The sequence below is a fragment of the Mirounga leonina genome, unplaced genomic scaffold (assembly GCF_011800145.1).
Source record: "Mirounga leonina isolate KUSES-001 unplaced genomic scaffold, KU_Mleo_1.0 Mir_173, whole genome shotgun sequence".
NCBI classification, from domain to species: domain Eukaryota; kingdom Metazoa; phylum Chordata; class Mammalia; order Carnivora; family Phocidae; genus Mirounga; species Mirounga leonina.
In genome coordinates, this window is record NW_023270447.1 from 89,896,902 (window position 1) to 89,919,826 (window position 22,925).

General features: G+C 50.5%; 1 protein-coding gene across 2 annotated transcripts in view; it reads left to right on the plus strand.

The window, feature by feature from the left end:
• Window positions 1–4,808: 4,808 nt before the first annotated feature.
• ACOT7 (acyl-CoA thioesterase 7) overlaps window positions 4,809–22,925 on the plus strand; it is a 105,706-nt gene continuing 87,589 nt past the window's right edge. The window contains exon 1 of one of the 2 annotated variants that reach the window (XM_035019921.1): window positions 4,809–4,966. In XM_035019921.1, the coding sequence (XP_034875812.1) occupies window positions 4,809–4,966 (158 nt within the window). Of the gene's footprint in view, window positions 4,967–18,650; window positions 18,910–22,925 lie in introns of those variants that run through there. The other variant, XM_035019920.1, reaches the window with a different exon arrangement.

Below are 22,925 nucleotides of genomic sequence, written 5' to 3' on the forward strand. Positions count from 1 at the left end.
CATGACCTGAGCCGAAGGCAGTCGCTTAACCGACTGAGCCACCCAGGCGCCCAACACTTACCTTTTTGATAACAGCACAGATAGAGTGTTTGCTCTACGTACACGTGGCTTGATACTATATATTCTTCTGGATCTTTCTTCTTTTCCTCCACGTTGTGATTCCTCCTTGCGTGTAGTTAAAGTTCACGGGTTTTCACTACTCGGTGTTGCACTGGTGAGTGTCCTACAATCTCTCAAGCTGGTATGCTGCTGAGGGACATGTGAGTTCCAGTTTGGGGTTATCACAAACAGTGTTGCTGTGACTCCTCTTCGAAGCCTATCTGGTGACCTCATGTTCAATATATTGGCAATGTACCTGGTAGTAGGATTTCTGGGTCAAACGCTATGGCTCTTTCCAACTTTAACAATTATCTTCAGCTATTTTCCAAAGAGGCTGCACCAACTTATATTTCCACCGTCAGCATATGCGAGTCCCTATTGCTTCATATCTGATACTCCATATTGACTTGAAAAAAATAATAAAACAGCCAAGAGATTAGATGGTAACAGTACAAAAATATATAAATTAGGGGCGCCTGGGTGGCTCGGTCAGTTAAGTGGCTGACCCTTGATTTCGGCTCAGGTCATGATCTCAGGGTTGTGGGATCGAGCCCCAAGTCTGGCTCCATGCTCAGCAAGGATTTTCTCTCTCCATCTGCCCTCCCCCTCAAATAAATAAATAAATCTAAATCTTAAAATATATATATATGTGTGTGTGTATATATATATACATACACACACATATATATAAATATATATATATAAATGGAAAGCAAAGGCCTCACCCCTTCTGCCCAAAGGTTACCAGTGTCAATAGTTTCTTAACTGTCTTTCCATAGGGGTGCTTGGGTGGCTCAGTTGGTTAGGTGTCTGCCTTCGGTTCAGGTAGTAATCCCGGGGTCCTGGGATCAAGCCCTGCATCAGGCTCCCTTTCTCAGTGGGGAGTCTGCTTTTCCCTCTCCTCTGCCCCTGCTCACTCTCTCTTGTGCACACATTCTCTCTAATAAATAAATAAAATCTTAAAAATTAGTATCTTTCCTTAAAAATTTGCAGACACTATTTAAATAATATATGTAAACTTTTTATTTTTATTTTATTTTTTTATATGTAAGCTTTTAAAATGACAATTTATGGATACTATTTTTAGTCCAATGAAAGAGTGGGGAAATTAAGGAGAATGAATCAAATAGCTGCTGCGGTCCAGTATGTTGCTGTAAGCCTCTGTTGAGTCGATCACTGGTAAAATATTTCCTGAGCGCTTGTTACAGGTGAGGCACTCTTCTAGGGGCTTGGCATACAGCAATGAAAAAAGAGTAAAAAAAAAAAAATCCTGCCCCCATGGAACAGGCATTCTGGTTGGGGGAGACACAATAAATAGATGAATAAAATATATGTTAAGTGGCATTAAAGGTTAAGGGTTAAGGAGAGGGGAGCGTCTGCCTTTGGCTCAGGTCGTGATCCTGGGGGTCCTGGGATCGAGCCCCACATCGGGTTCCCTGCTCAGCCTGGAGCCTCCTTCTCCCTCTCCCTCTGCTGCTCCCCCGCTTGTGCTCTGTATCTCTCTCTCTGCGTCAAATAAATAAAATCTTAAAAAAAAAAAAAAGAGAGATAAGGGGAAAAAGAAGTCAGGGAGAGAGGTAGGGGTGCTGAGGAACAGCAGTTTTAGAGAGGTGGCCAGGGAAGGCCTTGTTTATAGGTGATATTTTAGTAAAGACCCAAGGAAGTGAGGGCTGAGTCTCGGGGGTGCTTGAAGAAAGAGCGGTCAGGTGTAGTCAAGGACCAACTGAGGGGTCACAGAGGAGGGACTCAGCGAGCAAGGAGGAGAGCAGAGATGAAGCCATGTGGATGGAGGTGTGGGCAGATTCTTGAATGCCACGGGGAGACGGGGCACATTCTAGACTTACTTTGAATGCAGAGCTGGCAGGATTTGCTGGTGGGCTGGATGAGGGCTGGGAGAGAAACAAGTCACGGGTGACTCCTCAGTTGTTAGCTTAAGCAATAAGAAGGAAGAAACTCCAACGGGGAAGACCGTGAGCAGCAATTTCAGGGGGAGCATGAGATGCTTACTACACAATTGGGGTGACGTGTGGGCCAGGCAAGAGGATGCATGTGTCCAGAATTCAGGGGAGAGGTCTGGGCCTCCCCTGGGGCAGAACCAGCAGAGCAGGCTGAGCAAAATGGCCAGAAAAATAGCAGTGTGTGGTGTCTTGGAAGGCAAGGAATAAGCGTTTCAAGAGAGATGACTTCTGACAACGGATTACTGGATTTAACAACTTGGAATTAGTGACCTTGATACATTGAGCTGCAGAGACAAAACCCAGATGGAACCGGTTCAAAAGAGAAAGGGGGGTGGGTAGAGGACGGAGAGTGTATATATTAACAGCTCTTCTGAGAAGTTTTGCTGAAACGCAGGGACAGAAATGGCCCGTCAACTTTGGGAGAAAGTAGGAAAAAATCCCAAAGTGGGAAGGTGGGGGACTGTAAGGTGAGAGACCAGTATAAATCCATCAGCGCTTTATAAAGACAATTCATGATGTTTTTGCTATGGGATTGCCCTTCCCCACCCCCACTGCTGACCTTGAACACTGGGCAAGGGCATAAACAACTGGCAATTATAGACAAGTGGTTAATCCCGAAGCACCGTTTTCTCTGCAGAACCAGGACACAGGCTCCCTCGGCTACTGGACAAGCTGTCACATGGAGAAGGTTGACATGCCGTCTTTGGCCAAAGAAGAGCCACACCCTTTCCCAAAGGTACAGATGTTGTTCCAGATCTTTCTGTCCCCCTCTGGGAAGCACTGGGCTATCTCCTGAAGCATTCACCCCATTCCCTGGTCTAGGAATTTGGTTCAGCATGTGGTCACAGCCAGGCTTTTTGTGTCCCCAATCTGTCTCCCAATCAGATCTGGAGCTTTTTTATTTATTTATTTATTTATTTATTTTTAAAAAAAACTTTATTTATTTGACAGAGAGACACAGCGAGGGAGGGAACACAAGCAGGGGGAGTGGGAGAGGGAGAAGCAGGTTTCCTGCCGAGCAGGGAGCCCGATGTGGGGCTCGATGCGGGGCTCGATCCCAGGGCCCTGGGATCATGACCTGAGCCAAAGGCAGACGCTTAAGGACTGAGCCACCCAGGCGCCCCAGATCTGGAGCTTTTTGAAGAACAAAAATGTATCCAACTTCATGGGAATGCTCCAACCTATACAAATAGGCAGGGTCTCTGTAAATCCTTATTCCATTGCACTGACTGCGTGGGAAGAGCTGTTTAGAGAAAACTAACATTTGAGTGGGAAAGGTGAGAACAAAGAGGAAGAAGGCCCTAGTTATTAATGTGGTAGGCCCCTTACCTTCATTACCTCATTTCTCCTGTGTAAGGTCAGAAAGGTATTACTCCCAATGAACCCATGAGGAAACTGCCTTGCCTAAGGCTCCAAAGCTGGTTATTGCTCCCAGGGTCCCATAGTAAGAAATCCATCAACTTTGGGACCCATCCTGGGAAGAGGTGGTGGTTAACCAGGCTTGGTGACCCTTGATGTTTGCATCGACTTAATTCATTCTACAAAACAAAATTTCTAGTGCAATAATGTTAAATCATAGATGGGATCTGGGCGGCCTCCTTGGGTCTGGTAATGCAAGAGTGACCAGGATGAGGCACGATTCCTTCAGAGCTATTTAGTTTAGAATAAATGGGTTTTCAAACTTCACTGAAGAGCTCGAGTTCTGTGGGTTTCATTTGATTTTTAACAATCTGACTACAGGGGCACCTGGGTGGCTCAGTCGTTAGGCGGCTGCCTGCGGCTCAGGTCATGATCCCAGGGTCTTGGGATGCGGGGCTCGGACTCCCTGCTTGGCGGGAAGCCTGCTTCTCCCTCTCCCACTCCCCTGCTTGTGTTTCCTCTCTTGCTGCCTCTCTGTCAAAAAATAAATAAAATCTTTTTTAAAAATCTGACTACAAAAGCAATTTATGTTCATTTTAACAAATGGAAAAATTGGAAAAAGGCAAACCCCACACGGGGTAAAAAGCTTTCTGTAATTCTGGCATGTAGAAGCAATCGCCTTTTTCCCCTTTGGTGTATTTTGGGCATGCTTTGTGACCCCGACTTGACCTGGGCTCCATGGCAGAGCATACGGTGTGCAACGTAACAGATCAGCAGCAGGGCTCCTACTGCAGCATGCACGCCCCCAAGCAAAAGCTCTGCGCTCCCGGGAAGTCCTTCCGCACGAACCCCGAAGCGTTCTGCAGCGGTTTGCAGCGGGCGGTGTAGGCACATCCCCAGCCCAGCTCGGCGGCTGCAGCAGAAACACTGCGGGGCGGCCGGCTCCGGGCTCCCGGTTCCGCGCACCCAACCTCCCTCCCGGCACAACACACGTCAGCCCGATCGTAAATGCTCTTTTACGGGAAACCGCCTCCAATTTCCTGTCATGGCTGATTCGAGAAGGCGACACCCGGACGCGCACCCCCGTAGGCCCCTCTGCCGCACGCGGGCCAAGGCCGCCTCGCGGGGCGCTGTGACCTTCAACCGGCCGGAACGCCCCACACGAACACGCGCCGCGCGGCGCGAGGCTGATCCACGCGGCCGCCCCCCTCGGCGCCGCCCAACAGCCGCCGAACCTTCTAGAAGCGGCGCCCCACCGCGCCCCGCCGCAGCCAGCACCGGACGCCGCGGGAGCCGGCGGCGGCCCGAGGGGCGGGGCGCGCGGGGGCGGGGCCGGCTCAGGAGGCCGCGTTCGATTCGCCGCCGGCGCCCAGGCCCCGCCCCGCCGGCGCCATGGCCCCGCCTCCGCCCTCCCCCTCCATGGCGCCGCCCGGGCTCATTCATTCCGCGCCAGGCCTGCCAGCCACCTGCGCTCTCCTTCAGCCGCTCGCCGCCGCCGCCGGCATGTCAGGCCCCGCCGCCGAGACCCCGTCCGCCATCCAGATCTGCCGGTAAGCGGGGCGCGCGGCACGGCGGGCGGCCGGGACCCCGAGTCAGCGCCCGGGCCCGCCCCGGCCCGCCCAGGCCAGCGCCCCTCCACGCCCTCCCCCAGCCACCCCCGCCCCAGCCCGGTGCCCGGCCCGGCCTCTCCGGTTCGCCGCTCGCCCGCCGCGGCCGGGAAGCGCCTCGGACTCCGCAGCGCCGGCGGCCCCCGGCGCATCGCGGGGACGGCGCGGCGGCCACGCAGGCCGTTTGCGGGAAGAATCCGCGCGACGCCCTTCCGGGCGGGGTCGATGCGCATCCCCCGCGCCGCGCCCCGCCCCGCCGCGCCCGAGCGCACCCGAGCCCCAGGCCGGCTCCCTCTGAGCCCCCCTGGTTCGAGGGCATCGCCAACCCGATCCCCCGAGAGGTGGGGCGCAGATAACCAGCTCGCCCGGCGAGCCCTTGGGTGGGTACCCGAGTGGGCGGGGGCTGCAGAGGGGCATTCCCTTCCGTGTACTGCCTCGGCTTTTGCGGAAAGCCGGTGTTAACTGGAAGAGCAGAAAATACCCTTCCCTGCTGACGGTTTATTGCACCATTGAGCCTGGAATCATCTTACACAATGGGGACACAGGGTGGTTCTCCGCAGCGGACCACCCATACCTTCCTCCATGGGCCCTGGGTAGATAGAAGCCCCCAGAGGAAGCTGGAGATCGTGAGCCGGCTAATTTCCCCCTGGAGCGCTGAGGGCCGCCTCAAGGTTACTCTTCATCCCTTTGGGCAGAATCAGAAGCAGGCACGCTGGTATTTGAGCATGAGCTGAGTAATGAGTAAGGGCAAGAAGTCTGGGAAGGCCGCACTAGGACTGGGGCCTGCAACAGGGCTGTCCTGCCTGGTGCATCTCTAAGAGTGAGCTGCTTCCTGGTATGGGGCTGGGCATCACACTGACCTTGGGTCCCAGCCAGGTAGGTTTCCCGTGGATGTTGACATCTCTCTGGAAAAGGCAGTGGCTGGGTGTGTATAGTAAGTGCGGGATCAATGGGGTGCCTTGACTCCATCCCACTTCTGACCGGGTCAGAAGCCTTTCCTGACCTCAAGGTCAGTTTTGAGTTTTCTGGGAAGAGGAGATTTTTAAGGGGAACCTTGCTGTGTTCCCTTTGTTGGCTGTGTGGTGGTCATGGCCCCACCAACTCCCGAGTTCCAGGGCAAAAATAATAGAAGCAACTGAGTTGGAAAAGGACGGGCCTGGAGTCAGGGCCTTGGATCAGGCTCTGCCTTGTATTGGCCAAGTGACCTTGGCATTCAATGTTTGCAAAGGGCCTGTGTATCTCTCATCTCATTCGGTTTGCCCAACTTCCCTGGGAGGGAGGATGGCAGGGGTCTCACCGCTGTGAAGAGAGGAAAGAAACTGGAGGAGGAAATTGAGGCTCTGGGAGCCCCAATGTCTCTGTAAGGTCATCCAGCCACAAGAGCCTGAAGGCAACCCCTGCCAGGTCATCTGTGTCCAGACCTGTGGATTTTCCACTGCACTCCCCCGCAAAAAAGAAGATACTGATTTCAATCTATGCATATGTGTGTGTGCTTTTTGTCACCCTGGGTGTGTACCTTGCTGCCTCTGGCATATTCACAATTGCATATTATCTCTGAGTGGCCTTGGGACAGGTGGGCAGGAAGCCTGGCTGAGGTGAGCATCTGGTGCCCAGCACGATTGCTGATGGGAGTCAGGGCGGGGCTGTGAAGAGGGCTGTGGTCATAAGGGCTTGGCCCAGAGAAACCCCAGGACACTGGAGAGTGGACATACTAGGGCGGGGAGCCCTTTAAGGACATCTGAGCTGATACCCCGTGTTGAAAGAGGAGCCTCTTGGCCTGGGACAAAGCCCATGAATTTAACAAGTTTCACTGGCTTGTGAAGGAGCAGAGTGCCATAGAGGGACACTGACCGACATGGAAAATTTGGTCCCCACCTTCAGGGTGCTCACAGTCCAGCAGGGAAGGATGCCAGAACCTCCACCATCCTAGATAATTAAGAGTGGTCACATGTTCTCGGTTTGGAAGGAGGTGTTGAAGGGATGGGGCTCTAAAGGCTGGGGAAGACAGTGGTTAGAACCAGCCCCGCAGTCCAACAAGGAAAAATGTAATCAGCTGACTAAACATTAGCATTAAACGAATTCAACCTCCACCCATTTGGAAGCTGCCTGGCTTTCCAGTGTCCCATTTTCTCCTGGTTGTTCCGAGTGTTAAAGAAAGTGTATCTAGTGCCTGGTGGAATGGAATGGCTGGCACCTTATAAGTAAATAAAGCTCTTTTTGTCCAAAAAGTGGGACACGGGCTCAAGAGGCTGAGGGGCCTGGATTTGAATCCTAGCTCTGCCTCTTGTAGGTGAGTGGTTTTCGGCATGTTCCTTAACCTCGATGGGCCTCAGCTCTCTTATTTGTGAATTGGAGATGATAATGCCTACTTTAGTGATTAAAATCTTTGGCGCAGTGCTGGGCAGTTATAAAAGTGAGCTCACAAAGGGAATGTGAGCTCACAAAGAGAACAGTTTAACTTTGAGAACCTGAACTTTGGATAGTCAGGCCACTGTGGAGTGCTGTCTCCTCGTCTTTTTGATCCAGCCCTATGATGCAGGTGCCTGGACAGCATTTAAAGTCTCAGAAGAGCATCTGTCCTTTGGTTATTTTGGTTTATTTCCTTTGGTTTAAGTAATGTTAATTAACGTTTAGTTAGCAAATTACATTTTTCCTTGTTGGATTCAGAGTTGTAGAATGTTAGACCTGGAAGGACCCTGAGAAGCCCTCCAGTCCAGCTCTGTCATGTTACAGATGGGGAAAACGAGGTCCTCAGAGGTTAAGGACTTGGTGAAAGGCAGTCCTTGGACCTTGACCAGGAGCTGAAGGCTCCTGGTGGATTATTCCCTGCCAATGTCCCTGTTGCTGGGTTTTTCCACTGCCTTTTAAGCTGAAGTTTATATTTGGTTGTGAGGCTTAATCATGGCATCAGTGTGGGCCCCTAGCAGAAGCCCCCGAGTGTTTGTTGAAATAAAGTTGAAGGACATGTCCTGTAACAGGTTGTTGGAGAATAGGGCTTTGTGGAGCCCTGATGGAAATGCTCCATGTTTGCACTGTCCAATATGGTAGCCACTAGTCACTGGCCACTGAGTGCCTGAAATGTGGCCGGACGTGGAGGAACTGGATTTTTATTTTTATTTATTTATTTATTTATTTATTTATTTATTTATTTATTTAAAGATTTTATTTATTTATTTGACAGAGAGCGAGCACAAGTAGGCATAGTGACAGGCAGATGGAGAGGGAGAAACAGGCTCTCCGCTGAGCAGGGAGCCGGATGTGGGGCTCGATCCCAAGACCCCAGGATCATGACCTGAGGCGAAAGCAGCCGCTTAACGGACTGAGCCACCCAGGCGCCCCGGAACTGGATTTTTAATTTAAATGTGAACGTACATAGTCTCCTGTGACTGGCGGCTACATTATGGGACAGTGTAGTATTGTAGAGGGATAAGAAACTGGAATTTATGGCAGGCCTGGGAGAGGAAGGATTTCCTAAGGGTTTCAGAAGCTCCCTGGGGACTGCAGTTGGCTCTCAAACCACCTAGCTAATGGAGGCGGACTTTGCCCAGGGCGGATAATTTAGGAGTCATTTATTTGTAGGTAAGTGTGTGAGGTCTGCCATGGGACTCTTTGTTTGCATGCTCTTAGATGCAAATCTGCTAGGAAATGTCTTGAGGTTAGGGATTGCTTTGTTCACCGCTGTGTGCTGAGAATGCCTGGGCTAGTAGTGCCTGGCGTCCAGGAGATACGGCTTTTGGTAGATCTGGCATCGAGTGGCCAAAATGTTAGTGGAAAGGACCTAAATTCTAGTATGTTAATGGATTAGAATTTTTCCCCCTTGGGCTCTGTCTTGGGTTTACAGTGGAATTAATAAAAACATCGAATCTGATTTACAGAGACCATACCCTGAGCTAATGTTCTGGAACATTCTATAGAACCGTGCACAGTGCTGACTCCCTTCTTGCTAGGACAGGGAGGCCCTGGAAAAAGGCGCAGTCGTTGCAGCCCAGGGAGCCCCTGGTTGGGTAGGCTGTTGCTCACCCACTGTCCAGCCTCCCGCTGTAAGTGGGCCAGGCAGCTTGGCATCGCCTTGGACTGTGGTAGTCCACCAGCTCCCTGGTTTCAGTCAGGCCAGAAGTTGCTTTTTCCCGTTAACCTTAAAAATAAAGCTGCCAGGGGCGCCTGGGTGGCTCAGATGGTTGGGCGTCTGCCTTCGGCTCAGGTCATGATCCCAGGGTCCTGGGATCGAGCCCCGCATCGGGCTCTCTGCTCAGCGGGGAGCCTGCTTCTCCCTCTGCCTCTGCCTCTCTCTCTCTCTCTGACTCTCATGAATAAATAAATAAAATCTTAAAAAAAAAAAAATAAAGCTGCCAGTTATTTTACCAGCCAAAAAAAGGGGGGGGGGTTATTCAGGAATTGCAGGGCCAGGAGGCTTACAGCAAAACCATAGGCAAGCCTGCAGAACAAAGAGGAATGCTGTTTTATGTTGCAGAGGGGGGAAGCTCTGAAGGCGCTTATGAACAAAAAGTCTATTGGAGCAAACTGGGAGTTCAGAGTAGAGCGGCTTCTCATTGGCCGAGTGTGACAGAGCCCCACTGGCTGGGCTGTTGCCAGGGCAAGGGGAAAGCTTTCTTCCTCCTGCTGGGTGGCACAGTGGGCGCTCGAGCGCTTGCAGGGAGCTGCCGCCTCTCGCCCTGCCCGGCCGCTGACGCGAGCGGCGCGGTGTGAGGGCTCCCCCTGCCGGCCGCCCGACGCCACTCTCAACCGGGTCTCGGACGTGCATTCTGCAGGCGGGGCCCAGACCCGGGACGACGCTGTGCGCCTCCAGGTCCCCGGGGGCTCCCTGCCAGAGGTGTCCTGGGGAGTGGGATACATATGGTCACCCCCCCCCCGCTCCCACGGACCACCTACATCCGAAAAACTGAGGAAGCTTGTTACAAATGCACATTTTCTGCAGGCAAATTACACTTAAGTAGAAAAACAGCAAACTGCAGATTTTAAAGCATTCATGAGATACTTGGGGGGAACTTGAATAGTCCTTTGAAACTTAAAAGATACTAAGGAGGGGCGCCTGGGTGGCTCAGTGGGTTAAGCGACTGCCTTCGGCTCAGGTCATGATCCTGGAGTCCCTGGATCGAGTCCCGCATCAAGCAGGGAGCCTGCTTCTCCCTCTGACCCTCCTCCCTCTCATGTGCTCTCTCTCTCTCTCTCAAATAAATAAATAAAATCTTGGGCGCCTGGGTGGCTCAGTTAGTTGAGCGACTGCCTTCGGCTCAGGTCATGGTCCCGGGGTCCTGGGATCGAGCCCCGCGTCGGGCTCCCTGCTCTGCGGGGAGCCTGCTTCTCCTCTCCCACTCCCCCTGCTTGTGTTCCCTCTCTCGCTGTGTCTCTCTCTGTCAAATAAATAAATAAAATCTTTTTAAAAATAAATAAATAAATAAATAAATAAATAAAATCTTAAAAAAAAAGATACTAAGGAATTTCAAGTTTTTTAAAGGTGAGATCATTGTAGTTCTGCTTTTTTTAAAAAACACCTTATACGGTATGATGTACATACAATCAAATGCACCTATTTTAAGCTCACTGCTCACTGAGTTTTAGCAAATGTGTACACCCACAGAATGACCACCACAACTGTGACACGGAACGTTTCCATCACCCCCAGCAGCTCCTTCCTGCCCCTTTTCGGTCAGTCCCTTTCCAACCCTGACCCCTGGCAAACAGGTCTGCTTTGTATCACTCTGGCTTCTGCCTTTTCTAGAATATCACATGGGTGGAATCATACACCTGGAACTCTGCTTGTGAGCACCACTTCCTGTGTGTCCTTTCTTCTCACTGCCTAGTTGCGTTACCTGCGCTTTGTTCCTCTCTTCTCCAGTCAGGGAACATCTGGGATCTTTCCAGCTTTTGGTGATTGTGAAGACAGTTCACAAATGCGGATCTCAAAACTTTTAGGACACCACTGGGGAAACTTGAACACTCACCTGGTATTCAATGACACCAAGGAATTGGTGTTATATTTTAGGTGGGATAATTATTTTGTGGTTCTGGTTTTTTGTGGGTGTGTGCTTTTTTTTAGATTTTTATTTATTTGACACACAGAGAGACAGCGAGAGAGGGAACACAAGCAGGGGAGAGGGAGAAGCAGGCTCCCCACGGAGCAAGGAGCCCACTGTGGGGCTTGATCCCGGGACCCTGGGATCGTGACCTGAGCCGAAGGCACGCGCTTAACGACTGAGCCACCCAGGTGCCCCTGTGGTTCTGTTTTTAAACGGAGTCTTTCTCTTTTAGAGGAAATGCTGAGATATTTACAAATGCCAAGCTGTGATGTCTGAGATTTGTTTAAACTCATCTGGAGTGGAGGCGGGGGTGGGAACAGAGAGGAAAACAGATCATCTGAAACCAGAGTCGACCAGTGGAGCTATTTGGTGGGGACTCCGGGATTCATTTCCTTCTCTCTGCTCTTGTAAGTGATGTTTTCCACAACAAAGAATAAAAAGACGGGGGTGCCTGGGTGGCCTAGTTGGTTAAGTGTCCGACTCTTGGTTTTGGCTCAGGTGGTGATCTCAGGGTCCTGGAATGGAGCCCCCAGTCGGGCTCTGTGCTCGGAGGGAAGTCTGCTGGACATTATTTTCCTCTCCCTCTGGTTGCATTCCATCTGTCTCTCTCTAAAATAAGTGAAAAAAATTTTTTTAAAGATTTTATTTATCGGAGAGAGAGAGAGAGCACAAGCAGGGGGAGGGGCAGAGGGAGCAGCAGACTTCCCGCTGAGCAGGGAGCCGGATGTGGGGCTCCATCCCAGGACCCTGGGATCATGACTCAACCCGAAGGCAGACACTTAACTGACTGAGTCACCCCAATGTCCCCATAAATAAAATCTTAAAAAAAAAAAAGAAGGAAAAGACGAGTAGCCTCTTGAGTCCCTACTCCAGACCTACAGCTTTTGCATCGTGGGGGCCCCGGGTGCCAGGGATCTGCATCTTCCTCAGTGCTCCACTGGGGCTTGAGGGCCACTGTCTGAAGTAGGGATGGGAATTTTCCACTGTGTTCTTGCATCCTCTTTCCTCAGCTATGACCCCTGGTGCCAGTTGGCAGACGCCCAGCCCTCGTGACACCTGCCATGCAGACACCCTTCCAGCCCGGGTGGAGCTGTTCATCCCTGCTGGAGGCCCGGTCTGGACTGATGGGTGGTCCTGGAGATGAGAATCTTGGGTGTGTTGCTAACAGTCCCACCCGTGTCCTCCTGTTAACTTTAAAAATGCAAGTTTTTTATCAGCAAAGCTGGATTTATTCAGGAAAAACAGAATTGCAATTCAGGACATTTAAGCTATGGAAAGACCATAAGCAAGTCCAACAGACAAAGGAGAGGAACATTATTTTATGGAGAAGAAGGGGGAAGTCAGGAGGGGTGGTTCTGAATGAGACCTCGGTGAGGACAGTTTCTCATTGGCTGAGCTGCAGGAATAGTTGATTTTTTTTGTAGAAAATTCAATGTACATCTTTTCCTGTTGGGGTCCTTAGTTGATGGTTCTTTCCTCTTGGTGATTCTTCTCTGGGAGTCTGTAATTCACACTTCCTGGAACTGACGAGTGGCATGGCTCACCCTTCTAGCCTCCTGACTCCACTTGGTTTTACTTTATTTTCTTTTTTCTTTTCTTTTCTTTTTTTTTATTATGTTAGTCACCATACATTACATCATTAGTTTTTGATGTAGTGTTCTACTTTATTAATTTTCATGCCGTTTTTGTTTTGTGTTTGGGTTTTTTGGGGTGGGGGGGCAGAGGGAGAGGGAGGGAGAATCCCAAGTAGGCTTCATGCCCAGTGCAGCACCTGATACAGGGCTCTGCCTCACAATCCTGAGATCGTGACCTGAGCCAAAATTAAGAGTTGATCGCTTAACCGACTAGCCACCCATGTGCCCCCATTTTTTAAAAAAAGATTTATTTATTTATTTATTTATTTATTAGAAAGAGGGAGAAAGAGAGAAAGTGCTTGAGCAGGGGAGGAGCAGAGGGAGAGAATCCTCAAATAGACTCTCTGCAGAGCGCAGAGCCCAGCTTGGGGCTCTATCCCAGGACCCTGGGATCATGACATGAGCTGAAATCAAGAGTTGGACGCTTAACTGACTGAGCCCCCCAGGCACCCCTTATTCAGTGGTTTTGTCCCTCAGTGCCAGGAAAGACCTTTCCTGGTTGTCACGTCCTACATTGGAGGGGAATCGTGTCGCAGTTGGAAACCCCTTAAGGCCATATTTGAGAAACAAGGAAGGTCAGAAGGGAGGACTCCCAGGCACTTCCCATCTATACTACATATTTATCAAGACCACAGCATTGGAGATCAGCTCCTTCCTGGGTACGTCATCTTTACAAAAGTTTCGCAGGCAACCAACCACAAAACTTAAAATATTTATACAACAGAAGAAGTAACACAACAATTCCAAATTGTATGGTGGTTCCATACCAGGACTCGAGGTCTGAAAGTAGCCAACTGAAAATATTTATTGGTACTGATTCTGACTTGGAGGAAAAAAATTCTCCCTCCAGAGTCATGTGTGCCTCCTGGAAGTCCCTGCTGAGAGCTGCAACGAGAGCAGAATAGTGCACACCACTGGGGTACGCTGAGAGAATGAACCTAGGACATTTGGCAAGACACAGTGCAGGTCTAAGCATGAAGCAATAGCTAATGAACTTTTTGCAAAAATAGTAAAACTTCAAAGATGTACTAAAATAGTATTGTTATCTCAAAAGAACGGTTTGCAAAAACAAATGTTATCCAATAAGACAGCCTGTAAGGTCATAAATTCAGAGACAGTGAATTTGGATAAGAACCCAGAGTCAAATAATAGTTCAGATGAAAGACTTTTGTGACTCTTGAACCTTCTAATCCTTTGGAAAAAGCAAGTGAAAAACTAATTTGTCACAGGATCATGATGAGGCTGTTTCTGAAAAAGGCCATAATCAAAAAAAGAAAAAAAGGTTTCCCCTTTTTGCAGGAGCCTGGGGAAATGTGGATGAGGGCATTTTCTTTCTATGAAAGTAAGAGTAGATGCAGACAGCGTGGAGAAGGCACCCAGGCCTGGTCCGGACATCTCAGGAAAGCTGTCTGATGTCATCTGTTTCACGGCTGGGAAGCCCCTGCTTTCAGTCACCAGCCAGTGTGTGGGGCCGGTCAGGGTTTGGTGCTTCTCCTAGATGTGTCCTGTGAATCCAAGACGCTATTCCTTGGAGTTTGGTGGCACAAGAGCTGGTTAGCAGTGCCTGGGAAGGGCATTTCCAGCAAGGCTGAAGAGTCTTTGTGGAGGTGCGTCATCCAACAGACGAAATCTCCAGGTTGCAAGGTGTGATACTTAAGGTCTCCCAGGAATGAATGGTGAAAAGGTTCCTCTACAAAACATGGTTATTTTTTTTAAAAGATTTTATTCATTTATTTGAGAGAGAGAGCACGAGTCGGGTAGGGGCAGCGGGAGAAGCAGACTCCCCACTGAGCAGGGAGCCCGACATGGGGCTCGACCTGAGCCGAAGGCAGACGCTCAACCGACTGAGCCACCCAGGTGCCCCTATTTTAATTTTCTGAAAATATATTTTTAAGTAATCTGTACACCCAGTGGGGGCTTGCCCACAACCCCGAGAGCAAGAGTCCCACACTCCACCAACTGAGCCAACCAGATGCCCCCTACCAAAGCCTGGTTATTTTATTTATTTATTTTTTATTTGAGATATATATATGGAGAGAGCACATGAGCAGGGGGAGGGAGAAGCAGACACCCTGCTGAGCAGGGAGCCCGGTGTGGGACTCGATCTCAGGACCTGAGCCGAAGGCAGATGCCTAACCGACCGAGCCACCCAGGCACCCCTGGCCTGGTTATTTTTAACAGATGCAGTCAGGCCTTTAAAATATTGGAATGTATCTCCTTTTTCGACTATGGACAGGAGGCAGGGGCCAAGTGCCCTGGATGACCTGTGACTTAGCTCAGAGGATGAGAGTCTACATGGTCCAAAGGGTGTCAGTCTGAGATTTAGAAGGACCAACAGCAGTGCTTTCAGCCAAGGTGTCTGGAAGCTCTCTACAAATTTTGCCAATTGAATCTTCATAGTGCCTTTAGTGTGTTTCACTAACCTTGAGGATTGAGGGTGGTATGCACACTGAAATTGTTCTAAAACTAGCCAAACAGCACAGACTTGTCGAAGCACCTGACTGGTAAAATGGCTTTCCTGATCACTATGAAGTCTGATAGGAGTTACTCAGGTAGGGATAATCCTTCTGAACAGAATTTTTTTTTTTAAGATTTTATTTATTTATTTGATAGAGAGAACGAGTGGGGGGAGGGGCACGAGCCTGACTCGGGACTCTGGACTCGATCCCAGGAGTCTGGGACCATGACCCGAGCCGAAGGCAGACGCTTCGCCGACTGAGCCACCCAGGCGCCCTATTTGAACAGAATTTTAACCACAGAAGAAGCAGTGGCCTGCCTAAAGGGAAAGGTTCAGGCCAGTGAGAAAATACACGAATTGTGACTGACATTTCTATGAGACAGGGAAAGCTTTATAAAATCCATTTGTGTGACCAGGTTTCCACAGCTTTGGACAGGTGTGTAAGTGAAGTAAGCACTCTTTGTCTTTGCAGACTGTTAATATTTCTCCACCAATACTGGTTCATGAACACTATAATTTTGTCAGTAGACCAGTGGTTTAGTGCATATACAGAGGTAAGTAGTGGGAATTTTAGAATTTCTGGTAGGGCCAGATTGTTATTGGGTCCAAACCAGAGTTCTCTCTTTTTATTGAGCCAACAATGATTAGATTTCCAGTACTCTTTTTCCTTCTCTGAGGCCAATTGTTGGGTTATCGCTTGTTGGTTTTTCCAAATTATCATTTGGAACAACATCCCTTTTGGACCCCGACAGAGATTCGGCTGTGGGTTTCCTTGACAGCATCATTTTTGGCAGAAATATCAGTGAGGTGGTTTCCTTTGGTCTCCAGGGAGTTGTGTCTGGAATGCCCAGGAGCCTTGATTGTAGCCAAAGCAGCCAGCAAAAGTGTGGCATCTGATAAAAATTTTTTTAAGATTTTAAAAATTTATTTATTTGAGAGAGAATGAGAGAGAGCGAACACAAGTGGGGTGAAGGGCAGAGGGAGAAGCAGAATCCCCGCTGAGCCAGGAGCCCGATGCGGGGCTCGATCCCAGGACCCTGGGATCATGACCTGAGCCGAAGGCAGACGCTTAACCGACTGAGCCATCCAGGAGCCCGATGGGAGCCATTTTTAATTCTATTCCCATTCAAGGTAAGGAAACCTCACTGTTAACCATTCCAAAGTCATGAGCCCTGGCGTCCCAACTGTTGGTATAAATGCTTGCAGTTTTACCCTTGCATGGTTTTACCATACAGGGATGGTTAAAGGCGATCCCGTGGTTATTTCCTCAGTGCCCTGAACTAACGGGGTAGTTGGTGGCAGGAATGGCTGTGAGGCCAGGGGGACTTCCCTGGGCCACAGGATCTGGTTGTTGGCTATATACCCTGTGGATCGATGATGGCCCCCGTGTTTTTGTGGGTGAGGACTCTTAAGGCATTCCCTCCGCTCTCATTTACACAGAGGAAAAGGGAAGTTAGCAATTAAGATGTCTGAGGGCAGGGGTCTTATTAGGCTCTTCTTTAAAGTCCCCAAAGTTGTCTCTTCCTGCTCTTTCATTTTTTAATTTTTACTTTTATATTTATAGTAAGCTCTATGCTCAACGTAGGACTTGAACTCATGATCAAGAGCCGCATGTTCTACTGACTCAGCCAGCCAGGAGCCCTTGATCTTTCCTTTTCTTAGTGAAGCATGTAGCCATTGACCCACAAGAAAGACCTTTGGAATCCCATTTCGACTGGCCAGCCAATTCAAGAAAGCTTTGTAATTGGCACTTAGTTTTGGGTTTTGGGAAGTTCAGGAACCCTACCTGGATTGTAACGTAGTTCTTGTTATGAGATCAGGTTTCCTAGTATCAAACCTGTTTTGAGCAAACAGCAATTTTTCTTTGGGGATTTTATGCCCTTTAAGGCCAAAAGTGATAACAGGTGGATGCCATCTTCTTGTGAAGAGGTTTGAGAAGGGCAGTGGAGAAGCAAATCATCTATGTATTATAATAAATAGAGCCTACAGAAAATTTTTATATCATCCAAATTAGCTTTTGAGATTTGTGGAAAGTAAGGACCATCTGTGAAACCCTGGGCCATTACTGTTCAGATGTATTTACGTTCTTCCCAAGTGAAAGCAAAAAGATAATTGGCTCTCCTTATTAACTGGAATACTGAAGATGCACTGCATAGATCAAGTGCAGCAAGAAAACTTGCTTTCTCTGGGAATGGATGTCAGTAATATACAGGGGTTTGGAGCAATAGGGTGCCGAGAGATAACCATGTTGTTTATTGTTCAGCGGTCCTGGACAATCCTACCAGTCCAAAGAGGCGCCCCGTTCAGTTTTGACAGTTTCAGCGCCATGGGTGTCCAGTTTAGCTTTGAGAAAGTAAGTTTGGGGAGATCAAAAGTCCACCATCATGGCCACTGAAGTTCTAAATTGCATTTGGTGAAGTCGGTCCATTTAGTTAGAAGTGTGCATGAGGAGGGACCATGGTTTTTAAACATAAAACCAACTGTGGTCCCACAAGTGGGGGACAGCGCCCCCAGTTTTGATGACTGAGATGCCATTTCTTAGAGGTTTGTCTCTAGAGCAGAAGGAAAAATTCCCACACAACACGCTTTCAATAGGAACAGCCCGGTTCCAAACAGAAGTCAGACCAAAGGGCAAGCGAGTGAGTTCTCACAGAAAGGCCAAAGCCCTAAAACAGATCCTGGATAAAGCCAGGGTTGCTCAATCAAACACAAAGACGATGGAGCTTGAGATGCTCTCACAGTCCAGGGTCAGCAAGAAAGCAGTGAGCCAGTGGGCCTTGGGCATCCGCACCTGTGTGTCCACCAGCCTTGGAGTTGTTGGGGGTCTCCTCTGGATCCCATTTCTGATCGCCAAGTAATGGTAACCTTAAAAATAAAAAAGTCCGTTATTTTACCAGCAAACATGGGTTTATTTGGGAAGAGCAGAGAATTGCTATTTGGGACAAGCGGGCTGTGGCAAAGCCGGGGCAAGCCCAACAAACAGAGGAGAGGAGCCTTACCGCACAGAGAAGGGGAGGAAGCCCTCCCCGGAGAAAAGCCCAGAAGCGAGAGCGCAGGCTGATGACGGCTTCTCATTGGCTGAGGTGCCGGAGGGCGGGTCGCATCCTTGTGGAAGATGCAGTGCGCGTCTTTTTCTGTGGAAGGAAGGCCTCGGCTGATGGTTCTTCCCTGGATGACTCTTCCGTTGGCAACTGTAATTGTCCCGAGTGGCCTCCCCTGCAGCCTCTTGACTCCACTTCATGTGTTTGCCCTTTAGGAAAACTGCTGTCCCACAGGTGGGCTGTGGCCTTGTTGTCGGCAGCCCTCTTTTGCTTTTGCTTGGGAGAGAGCTGAGCTCGATGACTTCAGGCCGAGTCATGAATTCCTTGCATCACTGGGATTTCAGAGAAACACCCTGTGAGACATTCCGGAAGGAGAACTGCCAGTTTGACGTGGATAGACAGAGGAGGGGCATCCCAGGAGGAGGCTATTGGGAAAGGGAGACCTGTAGGGAGGGCTCTGGGGGCGGGGGTCAGGCCTGCTGGGGAGACCGGACTGGAGGCTGCTAATAAGCCTCGTGCTGGCAACGGGGCCAACTTACTGCAAAATGAAGCTGCTTGTCTGTGCTGTCCCCCTCCGGGCGCTTGCCAGGCAGGCAGCCACCTGGAAGCATCTGGGGCCCAGGAGCTCCCAGCGTCCCAGGGAGAGATGCTGGGCTTCCATGAAGGCTGTTGAAACCAGGTCTGATCTGCTGTCTCAACCCTGTGTCACTGGAAGGTAGGATGACAGGGATATTTCTGTGCCCACAGCGATGGCATCTTCCACTCTGGTGTCCAGCGTGTAGGGCAGACTGAGCCTTGGGCTGCATGACTCAGGATTTATTGTTTGTTTGTTATTTTATTTTATTTATTTTTTGACAGAGAGAGAGGAAACTCAAGCAGAGGAAGTGGGGGAGAGAGGGAGAAGCAGGCTTCCCGCGGAGCAAGGAGCCTGACGGGGGGCTCGATCCCGGGACCCTGGGATCATGACCTGAGCCGAAGACAGACGCTTAATGACTGAGCCTCCCAGGCGCCCCAGGATTTATTGTTAATAAATGGAATGCTCGGTGTTCAGTGAACTGCCTGATTGAGCATGCCCACTGTGTGTTCATCTGAAGTGGAGACCTAGCGTGTTTTTTGGCCAGGGACCACTCCGAAGCTTTGTCAGAGGCATGGGCTTTCGGGATTGGCGGGCTCTGGGCAGCGGGGCACCTTTGAGGGCTTGAGGCAGGTGTGGAGATTCAAGTGCTGTGCCTGCTGACAGCTGGGCTGGCCCAGCACTCCCTGGGCACACACTGCCAAGGAGTCTGGGGACATGTGCATTCTGCTGTCCCCTGGGACAGGGGGTCAGGCTGTGATTTTGGACCGGCAGGCTTGTCCAGGGCAGGGGGAGCTGTCCTTGCATGATGGGCTCATGTTTAGCAGTGTAACCTTGTGCTGCTTTCTTTAAGATTTTATTTATTTATTCATGAGAGATGAGAGAGAGAGAGGCAGAGGGGAGAAAAGCAGGCTTCCCGCGGAGCAGGGAGCCGGATGCGAGACTCGATCCCAGGACCCCGGGATCGTGACCTGAGCCGAAGGCAGACGCTTAACCATCTGAGCCACCCAGGCGCCCCTTGTGCTGCTTCCCGTGGCCTTCCTGTATTTATTTCAAACTTGACGGAAACTTTGCTCAGTGGGTGTATTCCACCCCCCTTCTTTGTACCAGCTTTATTGACATAAACCTGTGTTCCATATGACTCATCCACGGAAGTGTACGGTTTCACTAGCAAAATTGGGTTTATTCGGGACTAGCAGAGAATTACAACTGGGGACAAGCCAGCTCCCGTGAAACCACAGCCAGTCTGGAGAACAAAGAGGTTGCTTTTATAGAGGGAAGCGGGGAGCGGGGTGGGCTCTTGTAAAGCGGAAGCCCATTGGAGCGAGCTGGGGGTTGGAAGTGTCGTGGCTTCTCATTGGCTGCGCGGTGTCCGACGGGCCGTGCGGTTGCGGGAGCCGGGGCGCCCTTCCCCCTCCTGCGGGGGCCGTGTCGGGGGACCGGGGGGCGTCGCTCTTCCTGGTGGGTCTGCGAGCGACCAGTTGTGGGGTGTGAGAGCGTCCCCTGCTGGCCTCCCGACTCCGTTCTAAATGAGGCTTATTTATTTTTCATTTTTCATTAATTTAACACATTTTTATTAACTTATTAACCCCCCAATCTCTGTTCTTTATCGGTTTGTCTCTTCTGGACATTCCAAATAAGTAGACTCATGCAATATGGTGCTTTGTGTCCGGCTTCTCTCACTGAGCATCCTGTTTTCAAGGTGCATCCAAGTAGTAGCAGGTGCCCTGCTTCCTCCAGAACTCACTGTAGGGGTACACACCACATTTTGTGTATCCGTTCATCAGTTGATGGACATTTGCTCTGTTCCCACCTTTTAGCTACTGTGTATAACTTTACTGTGCACGTTCCTGTCCAAGTTTTTGTGTGGGCATGTATTTTTATTTCTCGGGTGTATACCTAGTGTGGCTTAATAAATATGTATTTGGTCTTTGTCCCTGGGTCCTGGCACAGAGTTCCTAAAACACTTGAAATTTCCTGTGTGATAGTATGTCTTTGGTATGCTAATGAGATGAGTGGTAGCTGGGAGTCCATCAGAGAGCTTCAGGGTGGGTGGGGGCTGGTAGCCAGGATGACCCAGGCAGGGCTAGAGGGTTGGAACCCTCAGCCCCACCTCCTACCTGGAGGTGGGGGGAGGGAGGGCTGGAGGTTGAGTTAATCACCAGTGCCTCCATAATGGGACCTCCATAAACATCCCCAGCAGTGGAGTTCGGAGATCTTCTAGGTTGCTGGACACCTGGAGGTGTGGAAAGGGCGGTGTGCCTGATTCCCACCCCATGCCTTGTCCTGTGCGTCTCTTCATTTGGCTGTGCCTGAGCTGTATCCTTTATAACAAACCAGTAAATGTGAATAAAGCGTTTGCCTGAGTCCTGTGAGCTGCTCCAGCAAATTACCCAACTGGAGGAGGTTTTTGTGGGAACCCCAATTTCGAGAGCCAGTTTGTCGGAAGTACAGGTCGCCTGGGGCTTGAGAGTGGCATCGAACTGGGGACAGGCCTGAGCCCTTGACCTGGGGCCTGTGCTGATTCCGGCTGTTAGTGTCAGAACTGCACAGAATTGTAGGACACCCAGCCGGAAAAAACCCACCACACACTGGGTGTCAGAGGTGGTGTGAGGAAGACCAGCCCCTCTGGGAGTGGAGTGCTGGGTCATAGGGTCACTCTGTGTGGAAGCTTGGAGGAGCCACCACTGTGCTTTCCAGCAGTGTGGGGGGGCGGGGGGTCCCCCATCCTCCTCGGTGCTAGGGAGCTGCCTCTTGGGTTGCAGCCTTCCTGGCCTAGTTGGCTGAAGTGGCATCTCACTGTGGCCTTGATTTGGTTTCTCTGATGACTCATGACGTCGAGTACCCTTTTGTTGCTTACCAGACATGTGTACGTCTTGGTCTATTTAGTTTCTTTACTTGTTTTTCATCTGGCTTCTTTGTCTTTTTATTATCGAGTGGTAAGAGTTCCTTCTGTATTCGAGATACGAGTCCCTCCTCAGATACATGATTTGCAAAGATTCTCTTCCGCTCAGTGGGTTCTCTCGGCACTTTGGACGCTCTGCCTTGATGCACAGAAGTTTTGAATTTTGATGTAATCCAATTTATGTTTTTTATTTTCCGGCTGCTTGTGCTTTTCGTTGTCGGATCTGAGGAACCATCGCCAGATCCAAGGTCACGGAGCTTTACCCGTATGTTCTCTCTCAAGACTTTTGCCGTCTCAGCTCTTGTTGAGGGCTTTACCTGTTTTGTTCTTCCTCACAGATGGTGTGAGGTAAGGGTCCAGCTTTGTTCTTTTGATGTGGACACACTCCTTTCTCCAGACGGGGACGGGCTCTGTGAGTCCGAGGTACTTGTCTGGGTCCCAGGCTGAAGCCACAAACCTGCCCCACACCCCCGTCTCGTGCCTGACCCTGAGGACAGAAGCAGAGGTCCACCAGTGGTAAAAGTCGTGCCCTACAGAACATAGAGTGTTCATCACCCAGGTGGTTTCATTTCCGCAGTGGGCCGGGCCTCCTCTTGGCTGCGTAGGATCTGAGGCTGGGTCTGCATGTTTCCCGCTTCCCTTCCTGGAACACCAACCCGCCCCCTTCTGGCCTTTCTGACCTCCTTACTCCCCCCCCACCCCCGCCCCCCGCCGCAGTGTGCTGTGACCTGCCTGTCCCAGGGCAGGTGGCGGGCTTGCTGTGCAGGCCTCCTGTGGGGCAGGTCCCCACTGGAGACCTTCCACGGCCATGCCGGACCGCCGGAACCCCTTGGTGCCCTGCATGTCCTCCCTGAGGCCCCGTCTTGCTGTAGCCAGATCCAGCAGGCATGACTGGCCATCAAAAGTGTCCTTAAAACCCTGGGAGGAGGGAGGGCGCCTGTAGCAGTGGTGCTCTTGAGTGGGCACCATGGCCCTGCAGGCACGTTTAACTGGGCATCAGGCAAATCAGAATTTTAATCCAAATGGGGGAGGTCACGCTCAGACTGGGAGGTGATGTACAGGGAGAAAGAATTGCTTTTGTAAAACTAGTTTTCCCACCCTCTCGATGTGGAGCAAAGCCTCCTAACGGCTGACAGGGGGGCAGCACCCACATTCTGAGACATTGCCCTGGCTCCCATCTGCACCCTTCACGCTCACTCAGCTCTCAGCTCCGGGGGGCAGAGGCCCCCCTCCCCAGTTTTACAGATAGGGA